This window comes from Zootoca vivipara, chromosome 5, assembly GCF_965207765.1.
Source record: "Zootoca vivipara chromosome 5, rZooViv2.hap1.1, whole genome shotgun sequence".
In the NCBI taxonomy this organism is placed as follows: domain Eukaryota; kingdom Metazoa; phylum Chordata; class Lepidosauria; order Squamata; family Lacertidae; genus Zootoca; species Zootoca vivipara.
In genome coordinates, this window is record NC_142588.1 from 38,489,944 (window position 1) to 38,504,943 (window position 15,000).

A 15,000-nucleotide genomic window follows, 5' to 3' on the forward strand; every position below is an offset into this window, starting at 1 on the left:
CAAACACTAGTACATCTTCCCCACCTCTCGTGGGCTGGCCGAGTGTGCCAGGTGGGAGGAGCCACCCACCTGTTAATCACGTGATACCACATTTCTTAAAGTATCTTGTCTGCAGTCATACTAGAAAAGGTTGCGAGAACATCTGTCAAAGGCTGCCTTGTATTCCATTCAGGCAGAATATGTCAACTGCTTGCGTGTGTTTTTGTTTTGTTTTAAAAAACAACCCACTAAAACAAACATTATTCTACAAAATAATGGAATGTCACACAGAGATCTCAATACAAAAAGTAGAATGCCCAGCAGCTCACTGAGTCACAGAAATTTGAACTCTGGTGTCTTTCTTTTACTGTCAGTCTCCATAATTCTGGATAAGAGCTGGGGTGGTGTTGACCCCACTGTAGATGTGTTAATCTTAATTGTATTAGTTTTTAAGGTGCCACAGGACTCCTGGCTGGTTTATAGTTTCCTATCATATAGCCATGGCAGGGCATTTGCTGGGGGTGGAACAAGGCAGCAACAAGGTCAAGAGAGCACCAGGTTGGCAGTGGCATCTTCTCCAGGTTTGACGAAGAATAGGGAAGAATACTCTTTCCAGGCCAGGCACCCCCAAACTTCAGCCCTCCAGATGTTTTGGACTACAATTCCCATCATCCCTGACCACTGGTCCTGTTAGCTAGGGATCATGGGAGTTGTAGGCCAAAACATCTGGAGGGCCGCAGTTTGGGGATGCCTGTTCCAGACCTTAGAATTGAAATAATTTGGCATTTTTTATTCTCAAACACCCCTGCTGCTGTTTCTCTGAGCATGTGTTTTGTTTATTCCTTCTTTAAACTCACAAAAACCTAAAATAGTTCCTCTGATTAATTTAACCTCCCTCCCAGTTAATATATCCTGCAACCCATATTCTGCTCCAAATTAATTCCACTTCAATTACCCCCATTCATCATTACGCCCCCATCACCTCTAAATAATTTCCTATTAAATTAATATCCCCAAATTAATATCCCATTCACAAGGTGATCTAAGGGCTTAAAAAACACACACACCCTTCTTTGGAGTCACTTTAAAACCAAAGCCTGAGCAGGTAGTGTGATTACCTGTACTTACGGCATTTGTATCACTGTTATCAGCAACAGGAAAGCAAAAAGGTAGCCATCATAAAGACAAGCCTGAGGAAGATGTTTCCGACATCTCTCTGCAACTCTACTGACCCTTCTCCCCTCTGTGTCTCTGCAACAGTTAGCAGTTCCCATGCTTTATACCACTGCCTCCCCATACACTCTCCCTCCTCTTCATTCTGGCTAGTCAGAGGCATGCAGGAGCCAGCTTCCTATTGGGTTATGACAGCAACAAGAACTTCTACTCTGTAAGAAGGAGAGTAGAGAACCATGTGGGCATCTGGGAACAGGTCTGTGGGCACTGCAGAACTAGAGGAATACCCCCTATCTTGAAAGGATGACTGAGATAATGTATATAAATTGCTTCAAACACTTAAAATTCACTATAAACATGTTAAATATTCTCTTATTTTAGTCCAACTCAGTTCACCAGTGCTTCCTGCTGCTTACTTCAGTCCACATGTAACAATTTAATCAATAATAGATCCAGCATTTGCCTTCACTTCACAGCCACATTTTTCCTTTACCTTCTCTTGCTCACAGCAACAGGAGGCAGAGGGAGATGGGTGAGGGCAGGGCAGGGGTTGCCAACATGGTGTCCTCTATATGTTGTTGTCGTCCCACCAGCCCCAACCAAGGTGGCCTGTGGTCAGTGATGAGGAGTTGTAGCCCAACCTTCTGAAGGTACCACACTGGCTACCATTGGGCTAGGAATCATATTGTTTTAAGCTGCTCCTTGCAAACCAAAGAAGAATAGTGGGCAGGGAGTTCTCATTTCTCCCACAGGAAATATGTCGTTGAAAAACACTCAAGGGGGTGGATTTTGAAGCCTGAAGCTGCAGTGGAAGAGCTTGTACTTTGAGACTTTGGGTATAGAACTGCAAACTGTGATGTTGCCAAAACAAAACCTTAGCCCAAAATTAATGGGTGCATTGTTTTACTCTTTCTTCTATCCTAATAATCACTCTACCTGAACCCTTGCAAATTTAATCTACCTAACGAAGCCCTTCATAGTTTTGATCCTATTAATGACTGCCCTTATATTGCCCTCCATGCCAGCTTGGTAATCTTCTTGTGCCCCGCTCAGAGTGAAATGAGAACTATTGGGGGGAGAAACTGGGCCTTTACATCAATTACCCTGAGGCTGTGGATTGAACTTCCCACTGAAGTTGCAATTCACCCTTTTTATTGAACTTCTGGAGGGACTGTGAAGCAGATCTCTTCTGTTTGACCTCTGGTTCAGCTGGTTGGTTGATATGCTTTTTCTGCTGTGTTCCTCCCCCACCCCGTTTTTTGTAAGTTTGTTAGCTTCACTTTTGTTTGTGAATTGCCTTGAGAAGAGCCAGTGCTGTTTTTCTGGGGTTACTCAAGGGTACGCAGTACCAACACCTCTCTTTGTTGTTGTTAAAAGGTGCGGCACTTACTGTAACAACTTCGTGGTGATGACCAGCACCCATTTTTCTAGCAAAAATGCACTGTGTAGAACAGCTAACAAATAATAAATAAACAATAAATAATAAATAAACAAATAATAAATAAACAATAATAAATACTAACAAAGATGAATAATTCATTATCATCATTATCATTGTAACAGTTCTACAGCACTTAGCCTAAAATTCTAATGTTAAGCAATAGGTAAACAGGTAACTAAGAAGAGACTCAACCCTGGATTTGAATGGTATAGTATGGGGTAGGGGAAATATATTTCCCTTTCCATAGTCATAGTGCATGGGAATTTGGGTGGGAAATAGGGATCAGGGGAAGTGCACCTCAGGCTGCACATCCCTAGACCCTAATTTAACTCTTCCTTCCAGGATATTTTAAGCTGTTAGGGGCTCTGCCCCAGGCACAGCTTAAAGAGTCCTTTGAGGGATGATTAATTAGGATCAAAGAAAGTGCTTTTTCCTAGAATAAATATTTCCTTCCCCAACATTATTTTAGCTTAAAATTGGCCTCAACAAAATTTTCAAGTATTGCATTTGTTTTTCTCATGACGACAAGTTCAATTCAGAATCCACCAAACCATATTCCAGTGTAGTTGCTATTATGTGGAATCTAATGTGAACAATGTGTATATGTATATGTATAATGTGTACTCTCTCTCTCTCTCTGTGTGTGTGTGTGGACAGTAGATGAGGCAGAGAAGAGTCCTTCCCAAAGTGAATAGGTTAGATTGTAGTACCTGAGAAGGAATTTGATAATAGGTTTCAGATACAGTCATACCTCGGTTTAAGTACGCTTCAGTTTGAGTACTTTCAGTTTAAGTACTTCACGGACCCATCTGGAACGGATTAATCCACTTTTCATTACTTTCAGTGGAAAGGTTTGCTTCAGGTTAAGTACGCTTCAGGTTAAGTACAGACTTCCGGAACCAATTGTGTACTTAAACCGAGGTACCACTGTACAGTGAGTGATAACATAAGGACAGTGGACACTTACCTTCTTTGTAAATTTTAGGAAAGGTTAAAAAGGGTGGGCTGGAGGATAGAAACCTATGAACTGGAATGGAGCACTTGAAAGTGGCTGTCTAGATTTATTGTGGCATCTCCATCACGCAAGGTCTTTAAGAGTATGTTGCACAAGCATTAGGTTGGATAAAGCAAATATTTTGATTACATGACACCTTGAAGAGTTGCCATCTACATGTCTAAAGGTGTCTGTGGGTAGTATGCCTCTTGTTTCAAGCACCAGGGAACAATTGGCAAACCCTTGACACTCCTTTTAGCTCTGTATTTTTTCTTAGTCAATTTGAGTCCAAAACCTCCATGTTTTAGGCCACTGCTTCTTGATGGAGGTTTATATCACTTAAGGTCTTAGGCCCGTTTCCTACTACAGATACTAGGTCATGGAATTAGATCATTGATTAGCGGTACAAATATCTTGTTTATTTAAAAACATTTCCAGACAGCTTCTCATTTTTAAAAAAAATACCTACACTGGTGTGCAACAATGGGTGAAAAGTGTTGGCCCATGTTGTGTTGAAAATTGTACTGTTTTGAGCATCCCCTGAATGAGGTGTAATCTTCAAATGGATTTGGAATTCCATCTGAACCACACAATAACAGCTTCATTAGCATGATATAGGAAGCAAAACGTATTTTTAAAACACACCTGGTTTTCCTGTCATAAAAAACTCAATCAAAAAAATCAATTTCACATAATAATGTGCAGTTCTAAACACTTTTCTTCATTGGTTCCCCAAAACACTGTCATCATGTACCTTATGTCCTTTATTTGGAGATGGAAGATATTAGGGCCAAATGCTCTAATTCAGTTTATAATCATTTTTACAACTGCTTGGGCAAAAAAGAGGAACTTGAAGATGTCTCTTGTTTTTCCAGTCTATTATTATTATTATTATTATTATTATTATTATTATTATTATTATTATTATTATTGTTATTATTATTATTATTATTTGTACTGCCTGCCATTAATTGCCACTTTCACAAACTGAAGTTTCACCTTCCCTTTATTTTATCATATTAGTGTAATCTGACACACTAACCCATTTCTCTGCTCCCTCTGCATAAACTCTGGTTTGTAGGCTCATGAAGAGGATATGGGAATAGCCAGTACACTTGCCCTAAGTCTCCGAGGGCTAAGCTGGCTGGGGGGGCCCTGCCAAGGACTGGCTGCTCTTTTGTTTGAGTTTATAACTTTATTCTAACAGGACTCCTGCCTTGCGCCTCAGACCAGTTCAGCATGGGCCTGCTGGTTTGTGACATGATTATTTCTCACCATGACTGTAAACTTCTCTGGTCTTCTTTTTTCTTTTTCATCAGCACCAGCTAATCAGTGGTTTTCTGCTCATTCAAACAGCTCTACACTTTCTCCCTTTCTGTTCCTTGTGCCTGGAACTGCTCCCCCCTCCCGAACACTTTTTTAACCTCCTTTGACTTTCTTCAAATCCGTCCTCATATTTCACCCTTTCTCTGATGCCTTTTGAATAATCCCTTTGTCCTCATATTTATACAACTAAGAGAGTAATCCTAACTAGGAAGCATTTTAACTTATGCCTGCATAAATTGCCAATAATAATAATAATAATAATAATAATAATAATAATAATAATTTGTACCCCGCCCACCCGTCTGGGTTTCCCCAGCCACTCTGGCAGCTTCCAACAAAGATTAAAATACATCGCAAACTGCATTCAGTAGCCTCTGGGAGGGGCTACTGCTGGGTCATTTGGGGTGAGGGGCTCACATTGGGATAGCCTTGGCTCAGCTGGGAATGCTGGAGCCACTTAATCCAAACTTTCACATCCCAGCAGATATTGGGCTTGCATTGCACTGTAATAGTGTAATGCTAACCATATCTACTCAGAAGTAAGTCCTATTGGTCTTGCTGGTGTATACTCCCCAGTATGTGGAGTTAGAATTGTAGTATTAGCCTAAGAACAGTTAAATGGAATAAATTTCATGTCCCTCCCCTTTCTCTATTGTTTCCTCTGAACTCTTCCAAGCAAAGAGCTGTGCTCTTATACCTTGTGATGTGCCTTGGTGGTATATAATAATAATAATAATAATAATAATAATAATAATAATAATAATAATAAATATTCTGGTTATCGAAATACTTTTGAAGAAGTAGACTGTGTAATATGTTTTGCCCATGTTAATTGTATCAGAAACAAGGATTCTTCTTAACTGTTGAAAATACTGAAAAACGACAACAGTCTGCAACTCTATTTTCTCACCAGTTATGGCTACTGCTTACTACTACTAACAAAAGAAAAGTCTCCATTTTTTGTGCATATAAGGTTGGTGGAGGCATACTTCTCAAGCACCATAGTCCAAGCTTGCCCAGAACTCCATTAAATTGAAGGGCCAGATCTAACTAACCCACTGTGCTAGCGGAAGCCAGCTGAAGGAACCCTACTAGCACAATGAGGCTTTTCTACCTCTGCACCCCTTGCTCCTTCCCCCAATCCACTCTGCAGGGTCAAAACTGCATGCAGGGAGAGGCGAGGGGGTATTGTTCCATCTGACAAGCAGAAATGCACACGCTGATGGTACAATCATATTAGCACAATGTTGAATTTCACCCTGAGTCTTATTGGTGACCTTAAATGTGTAGTGCATCAAATGATATCTCGTTTCCCTGGTTTTTTTTCCCTAGCTGTGTTAAGCCAAGTTTTTGCCCTCCTGCATGGAGGCTAGGAAGTAGAGGTGCATAGCTATGCCTAAGCCTTTATCCATGGGCAAGGAAATGTAAAAGAATATTAGGGGGAACTATGTTTCACTGCAGCCTCCAACTACCACTAATACAAATGAAGTCACTGGCCTGCAGGTCAGTGGTGCAGCATCCAGGCTGCTAGAGTAATAGGTAAGGGCTCAGGAAGAAAGTGAACTTTACCCACTGATGTGCTTCTTCCCATTACTTACTACTCATTGGTGGTGCAGATGATGCAGTCTGATACTGATTGCACGGCCCAAGGATGTAGTCATGGTATGGCTATAAGTAGCTGTAGATATCAGTAGTCCATGTGTATGTAAGGTGTCTAGGTTGCTGGATACTTCAGAGTGATTAGATAAGGGTCTTTAATTGCTGTGCTCTGGATGTTATGTTCTGAGCTTCTCCTTGCATGGGACTTCCTGCCATGGTAGTATTCAGCCTGTTGTACATCCCAGTTGCCAGTGGGTTTGCATACACACCATTGGCATAATTATGATTATAGCAGGAGGTCTCTGCCAACCATATATGCCACTTACAGAATTACTGTTTGAAAGAATTGCATGAATGAGGGTGTAATCTTTGAGGGAGGAGATTAATCTTTGGAGGGCTGAATTTATAAATAAAATAAAATATTTTTTTTACCTTAAATATGCAAGGTGGCCAAGGTTTTCTTCTCAGCTTTTCAACAAAAGACATTACTGACGCTTCAAGGGCTGACCCCAATTTCCAGCGCAGAATAACTCTGGAAACATTGCTACCTTGTGACAGAGTAATGTTCCCATTTCCAAGAATGCAGCCAGGGCAGCCATGGTGCTGCTTGAAGTTATGGCAGGGGGTTCTTGTTGTCGTCGTTAAAGAAGGAAAAAAGAAAAGGGCAGGGAGACCTTGCTCACCTCTTTTATATATAAGAGCTTTCTATATGGCTTGGCTGAAATGCCCAGTTCGTGTCTTCAATTTTTATCTTTTGATGTACTAAACATTTAAAAGCTGAAACAGAAAAGGTGCAGCTGATGAAAACTTTTTTACTGTACAACCTGCTATTTATTTGATGGTGTTTTGTGGACCTTGGTATCCTGCCCTGACCATGAGTGGGGTGCACAGACATGATGATGGATGCCAGTCAAGTCGTAAGTAGGGAGAAGCTAGGGTTGCAGTACCTTGGATAGCTCCAAGCACATACCAGTAACTTACTTCACCAACACCTGGAGCTCAGGCCTAATACCCATTTCAAGCTCCATCCCCTTCCTGAAGAGTGGAGAAACTTAAAGGGGTAGTCTTTGTGGCTAGGGGCCAGCATTGTGTCACCCTTCCATCAGCTCCTGCCTTGTGTGTTGCCAGTGCAGGTGAACAGGCACTGAGAAGCATGGGACTCCTAGTGTAAAGGGGACTGGATCTTCAGGGGAATCTGCCTCACAGGGTGCTGCCTCTAGGAGATCCAATTCTGAGGCCTCTGGTTCAAGGAGCTCCCAGATGACAGGCTCAGATTCAGTGCTGGGGCATCTCCCTGGCCTACCACCAGCATCTCCCTGGCTAGCACCACTGATTTTCATGATCCAATTTGTTTTTCTTTCCCCTTTGTGTCAAAATCAGTACTGCGGGTCAGGGTCAGGGTCAGGACAATTGAGCCTTCTCCACCAAGGATTGCTGGACTGAATAGCTATCAAGGGTTCTTCACCCTTTAAAAAACAGTGAGCAGCTATACCATTAGGCAGTCTAAATGTTGTTGGAATAAGATAATCTTTTCCACGTGTTTGCAAGTGTACAGTTGAAAAAAAATATACAAGGGTTTTTAAACCCCAATATATAAGAAATTATAAATTGCAAGTCATTATAGCAGTTATTTTGGGGGGGGGGCATGCATTAGTCACACATTTGGTTTCAGTGTCTGTCTTTGTATTAAACAGCATCCTGGTCCTGCACATAGTTATTTGAAAGTAACTTCTGCTGAGTTCAATGGGATTATTTCCAAATAAATAGGCATAGCATTTCAGATTAAGACTGCAATCCTAAACGTTCTTACTAAGGAAGTAAATGCTATTGAACACAGTGGAACTTACTTCTGTGTAATCATGCATAAGAGCACACTATAAATGTGGCCAATTGATCTGCACTGTTCACTTAATAACACTCCCTGAGTATCTGGCCCAAAATATCTATTCTCTTCTCAAGACTGGAAGATGCAATTGTTCAAGGGCACGCTGCTATTGATATGAGCTTCAGTTTATAGATGAAATAAAACAAGAAAAATGGCATTCTGTTTTTTGGCAACACCCCACTTGTAATTTTTGGTATAGAATCTGCTGCATACTTTCAAATCCTTCCTGTGTCTTTGACATCCCTAACAAATTTTAATTTTGTATTTTTGTAGATTTTTTCTAAAGTTTTTCCTCAAGTGCAATCAGAACTGTTTGAAGAATGCAGGAAACCCACGAGATATGCGAAGATTCCAGGTACAGATTTCAAAACGAGCTAAGGCTTGCAAGTACTTGCGCAGAAGAAGCATTATGCAGTTGATTTAAGGAGACTCTGTTGTTTCTCCCTAATTGTTATGAACATTTGCCAAATTTAATTGCATGTTGTATTTTCAGTTCTTTGTGACATCCACAAGTCAGATTTCCCAACCTTCCAGACCACTCAGTAAAGCAACAGGAGTGCCTGCCTCTCTCATTTCCATTGTCACATTAGCTGCCCCTCTTCTGGTTATCTGAGTAGACCTAATCTGAGATGTCCCACCACCACCAAGAACATGTGTAGTAACCCCAAATGCCAGGGCAGTACCTCTTGCTGGCCAAGAGTTTAGGTTTTAAGTTTTGATGTGCACAGAGACAATTTGTATATGTTTTGCACAGATTAATCACCAAGAACTTGAAAACATCTAAGGATTACCGAATTTCAAAAAAAATCCTTATGTAGTGGAGTATACAATTCAGAAAAGTTTTGTTACATGCCAAATACCATTGTTTTACTTTGGGGGGGGCAGCTAATGTTCATGGACTTTATTGGGTTTTGGCTCAATCTTTATGGTTTTCATGATATAAAAGTCAATTTTCTTACTAAGAGTTATTTTCTACTTGTTTCTTGTTGCAGTTTTTTTTAAAAAAAAAAACTACTGTAGGTAACTCAAAACCAATATAGAAAACTTTCTGTTTTAACAGATCGTTGTTGTTTTAACTGGGAATAGTTATAGAGCAATATATCATTTTAGATTAGAAACGTTTAAGTCCAAGAGATGGTTCTGAGAAGAGTAACTTACTATTAATGTAATGTAACATGGGTTTATTTGCATAGCCAACCCAATCAAGTGATGCTAGTCAAGTTGGAGAGAGAAAAACAACTCTTCAGAACAACTGCACCAAGTTTCAATTTTTCATGCAGCTCAGGTTCATGTGGATTGATAAAATTGATTTGAACAGAGCATAAGGTAAAACCTGGAATGAGTGGAAATGTCCCTCAGTGACTAAACGAAGCACCAGCCATGAATAGTTCTGTGGTTGGCAATGTAGCCAGTAGGAAGTCACTAGGAAGACTTCCCTGTGTTTCCTTAACTAAGCTACCTACAGTACTTCTTAGAAGAGTTAAGTGGATTTAACAGTATGTCAGGTCTTGAACAATATTTTCAACTTGTTTTACTATCTCAGCACTTTTCTTTAGGTGCACTGCAGGAATGAGCCAATAAAACAAAGGAGAGAGCATATGTACTTTTGCTGAACTATAGAATTTTCCTTTTGTGATTACTGACCTATATATCAGTGACGGAACAAAACGTGTTTTATATATTAAATACAATTTTACCTGTTTTTGGAAAACACATTGTGGCCTAGCCACGGGAGGGAGGAACCCCAACTTCCCTTAGAATTGCTCTTTAATATGCTTTACGATACCCTCTTTCTAAAAGCATTATATGTGCATAGGACTGGGGGATGTCAGTCATCTCTATAATTCATTAAAAGTGAAAAGCAACTAGCCTAGTAATGTGACTGCAGGGACTGGAATTTGGGATACTGGAGGCAAAGTCCAACTTTATGAATCTCCCATAATGGATGTCCTGGAGAAGCAATACAGTCTGACTCTTCGGAGAAAACAGTGCAGGCTGCAGAATCACAGACTTCTAGAGAAACACCCTCAGGCTTCTCTCAAGGGGAACACAGATGGCTGGCTCAGAGGAGGCAGAATATACAGGAGAAGGTGCTGTAATAGCTGATAGCTAATTACAGCATGTGGAAAAAAACAGGATCAAAGGTGATCTAAAACATAGAAAATAGGAAAGAATTTACATCTGATGCCTCGGACCCACTGGGAAAGGAAAAGTGTCCTGTGTTTTCATTTATAGTAAGTTGTCGTAGGATGCACCTTTTTCCATTTCTCCCCACCCGACAGAAATTAAAAGGTTGGTCCTTTTAATATGCTGCAGCACCATTCTCTGTTGTTCTTAAACTAAAAGCAAAAGGTTGTATTGAATTGTTTCACTGCTGATGGAAGACTCTTTGATTCAGTAAAGGCTGAAACGAGCTGAAACGGGGTTCACATATTCTCCCTTTCTCCTCAAGTCCCTTTCAACATCTATCATGATTTCTGCTGATTCCCCTCTCCCTTTGCAGTCCCTTGCACCCCCTCATCATCGAATATCATCTCCCCCTTTCTGCTAACAAAAACCTCTGCTGGATCAAATTGCTTTCCATCAATGGAGAGACACAACTGGATACAACCAAAAATGTAGAGCAATTGCTCCACTGGGAAGGACAGGACAAACTTGAGAAACAGTACAAGAGTGGTTTAAATAAAGTTAGAGAATCTGAACCTTTCATAAAAAAAATTATAAATTTGGCTGCCAAATCTGGCCATATCGTATTATGGTAATAAACACTGCCTATGCAAGTAACTTACATATGTACCTCAAAATACAATAAGTAAAGACTTTTCATTGATTGATAATTACAGCACTTCTAGAATGCAACTCACAATTCTATGGGGCAGAATTTTTTAATGCCAAGGACGTGCATTTTTGTAACTGTCCCTTTTAAAAAACTTACTAAGTCTGAAGTAGGACTTTTCTAACATCTCTTCTATGGTAAGACTCTAAACTTGGAAACAAGTACAGAAAGCTTTACGTTAAAAATAAAGAAGGAATTTTCAGGGTCACTGAGTGTTCAACTAAACTTGAGAATAGATACTTTTCATGAATCGAAAGCACTTTTAGTATTCATATTCAACTTGGTCTTTTCAGATGCAAAAAAGTTCATCATCAGACATTAAATGTAATTGTGAAAGTGACCTAGAGATCATTTCTGGAAAGAAAACAGAGTTACACATTTTTATTTATTAAGCAAAATATTTCCCCCCCCCTCTGACTTGGAGTGCTCACAATTCCTCATTTGAAGACAGTCTCAAGTGTACAAATTTTAATTGGATAAACTATCTAATCAATATATCAACAGATCAATCAAAACAGTAGCTTTTAAAATGAGCGGTTAGAGGGGTGTTTCTGAAACTAATGGCTAGAAGAATATTTTCCCTGAATTGAATTCATTTGTTAGCATAATAGGAGATTAAACTCTAATTAGTGCAGCGGGTGTTGAGGAGGAGGGGAAAACCTGAGAGCTGAAAAATCTCCACTGATAGCCAAAAAGGAGTGAATGCATCTATGAATATATCTATGTACAGAGAAAAGGAACAGGTTATGTGTTTCCACTTTGTTGTTTAAACTTATTGTAGCAGCTGCACTACATTTTCTGACTACATGCTTCAAAAAAAGAAACGTGCTTCTTTTCTTTTTCTCCCCCAGGTTGTTGTATCAACAACAGTCAATGTGGACGGCCATGTTCTGGCTGTCTCAGACAACATGTTTGTACACAACAACTCCAAACACGGAAGGCGGGCTCGCCGCCTTGACCCCTCAGAAGGTACGGCCCCTTCTTATCTGGAAAATGGTAGGCACACATTTACATGTCGTTTTTTATTTGCAATGCTTTTTTGCACCATATTTTGTTTTGCTACACGACTACATTTTACTTTTTACATTATATATTTCTCTTCTTGATCATCCTATTAAAATACAGTACATTAGCATTTCCGATTGCACATCAAAGAGAAGATTGTCTCTTCTGCATTTGCTTCCAACTTTATTTCCTTTCTTTAACATGTAACATACAACCACTCTTCTCCTTTTCTGTTTATTTGCTTACAGCTTTTTCTTGCCGTTTCAGTTCAGTTTGCTTTTACTTTGGCTTGTCATAATCTTCAGTCCAGAAATACATTCACTGATTGTGTATGTAAGTTTAAATGGGTCCTAAAAAACATGACCAAATCTGTAAAGAATTTACTGTGTGAGGTCAATTTCCTGTTCCTGGGTCCTACTGCAACAGATTAAGGCACTACTGAGGTCTTGAATAAGGAAAAAGGTTGTGCTTTCCTTCGATCAGATTCAGAAAAATCACCAGCCTCTATATGTTACATATGAAAGCATGTAATGAACTATATCTATTTAGCATCTACTTAAGGCCAAATGTCAAACCCAGCTACACACATGAAAGAATGATTGATGCTCTCCATCTCTGTTTATGTTCCACTATAAATGTATACAGTAATGGATACATTTCTAACAATGTAAAGCAACTTCAGAGCATATTTATTAATGCATTTATTTGCCACTTTCCCAAAATACATGCAGCCCTCAAAGTAGCTGACAGGCATTAAAAATGACATGATAATAAGTACATTAGAATAGATAACAACAATACAGTACATAAAGCCCTACTAAAACCTAAAGAGCAACCAAGGCAGGGATAACTAGGCATCAAATGCTTGCATGAAAACAGCTATGGTTACAGGCCTTCAAAAAAATGAATGAGAAAGGGCAAAGTGAGCTACACAGAACGGGAATTCCAGAACATAGGAATTGCAATCCATATCTTCTTCATAGTGAAATACAAATTCAAAACTGATTCTGAAAATGCCTGTTAAGGGAGAACCTTGATGTGGGAAGTACTCATTTAAGAAAACTGCTTGTGAAATGAATTAATATATGTCAAAAGCAATAGCTACCCGAAACATATTAAGATATTTGGATCTTGACCTAAATCACTGGTCTAAGCCTTAATATTTTTTTTTAGAATGCAATTGTTAAAATGGAAGCATAAGACAAAACAAAAACCTTCCTCCAATCAGCCTCAGATTGTGGTTCCTTAAGTACAGCCATACCTCTAACTGATTTACATACATGTAATTTGTAGCTACTGTCTAGCCCAGGCATCTCCAAACTTCGGCCCTCCAGATGTTTTGGACTACAATCCCCATCATCCCTGACCACTGGTCGTGTTAGCTAGGGATCATGGGAGTTGTAGGCCAAAACATCTGGAGGGCCACAGTTTGGGTATGCCTGGTCTAGCCTGAATTGAATACATTATCTGAGCAATTTTCATAGCTACAGACAAAAAAACCTGATTCCATATGGCTGGGATCCATGTTACAGTTGTAACAAGTGCAGTGTGTGCCCAGTCTGCAACGAGTTGCATGACTATTTTCCATGCCTGTACCATACCTCCACTGGGGCTGCTGGCATAGGAAAACATATGCTATGGGTGATTCACATGATTGGTCCTTTAATATGGCACCACTATGACATGAAGCACAACTATTTTGAAGGAGGCATCCATATCACATAGGTTATTACTAGTCAGTCAGTTCTGTTCCTGTTTCACATAATACACATACTAAATGCAAAAACTGACTATTGCAGCATGCGGCGATAAACCAAACAAAATATAACATAAGGATTTTTTAATTAAAAATATTAATTTATTTTGCACCATAAAAACATTTTTCTTCTCTAATAACTACGGTAAAAAAAAATATAATAATTAAAGGTTGCCTGGAGCACAAGAGTCATTATAGTCTATGACGTATTGTTTATCTCTTTCATATGTACTGAAAGTAGGTGTGTGTTTTGCCTGGCAACCATCACTAATGAGGTTCACAATTAAGAAGGTTGAATCCTCTCTCCTAGTCCTTGCCTTCCCAAGAGAGAGAGAAGGATGGGGGTGGAGTGGGGGAGACGAACTAGCAACATCATAGGTTAAGTAAGTGGTGTTAGGCTTGTAACCTGGGCCCAAATTCAGCCTCTTCTAATGAGGTGTTATAATCTAAGCAAAATATAAGTATTTGTTTTTGTAAGTGGAATAAAAACTATTCAGCTCCAAGCTACACAACTAGCATAATAAAGGCATCCTTCAGTAATACAGGAAAACTTACCTGCAGAACAATAGAATTCATTGGTTTATATAAATGTTAAAGCTTCCCCTGCTTCTATAGGATGAACCATAGACAGTCATTTGGCTTGGTGCAGAACCACTTGGATTTATACTATCAACGCCAATGTTGTTTTAAAAGAAAGAACACTTAAAAATAATACCAAAGAGCCAAGCATGATCATGAGGTTACTACAGTGTTAGTGTGATGTCATGTGCTGACAAAACTGTAGGCATTTTCTCTGTCGCAGAACAAGCTTGCAGGGTAGCAAATTGCAAAATACCTCTAACTTTTCAAAAAAGGAAATCTGGGGGGGGGGGAACCCCAGCTTAATCACACATGTTTTAAAGATTGTGGTTGATGCCTAAGCAGGGCCTGGCAATTCACCAATCTGTTTAAAGAACAATAATGTATGTAGTGACGCCCAGTTTTATTTTTGTTCCTGCATGCTTTA

General features: G+C 39.6%; 1 protein-coding gene across 12 annotated transcripts in view; it reads left to right on the forward strand.

Annotated features, from left to right (window-relative positions):
• The window catches only part of EBF3 (EBF transcription factor 3), a 168,358-nt gene that overhangs the window by 100,655 nt on the left and 52,703 nt on the right, over nt 1-15,000 (forward strand). For 7 of the 12 annotated variants that reach the window (XM_088670413.1, XM_088670414.1, XM_088670416.1 and 4 more), the window contains exons 7-8: nt 8,671-8,752; nt 12,085-12,229. In XM_088670413.1, the coding sequence (XP_088526539.1) occupies nt 8,671-8,752; nt 12,085-12,229 (227 nt within the window). The remainder of the gene's footprint in view (nt 1-8,670; nt 8,753-12,084; nt 12,230-15,000) is intronic. The other 5 variants (XM_060274828.2, XM_060274830.2, XM_035138250.3 and 2 more) reach the window with 1 other exon arrangement.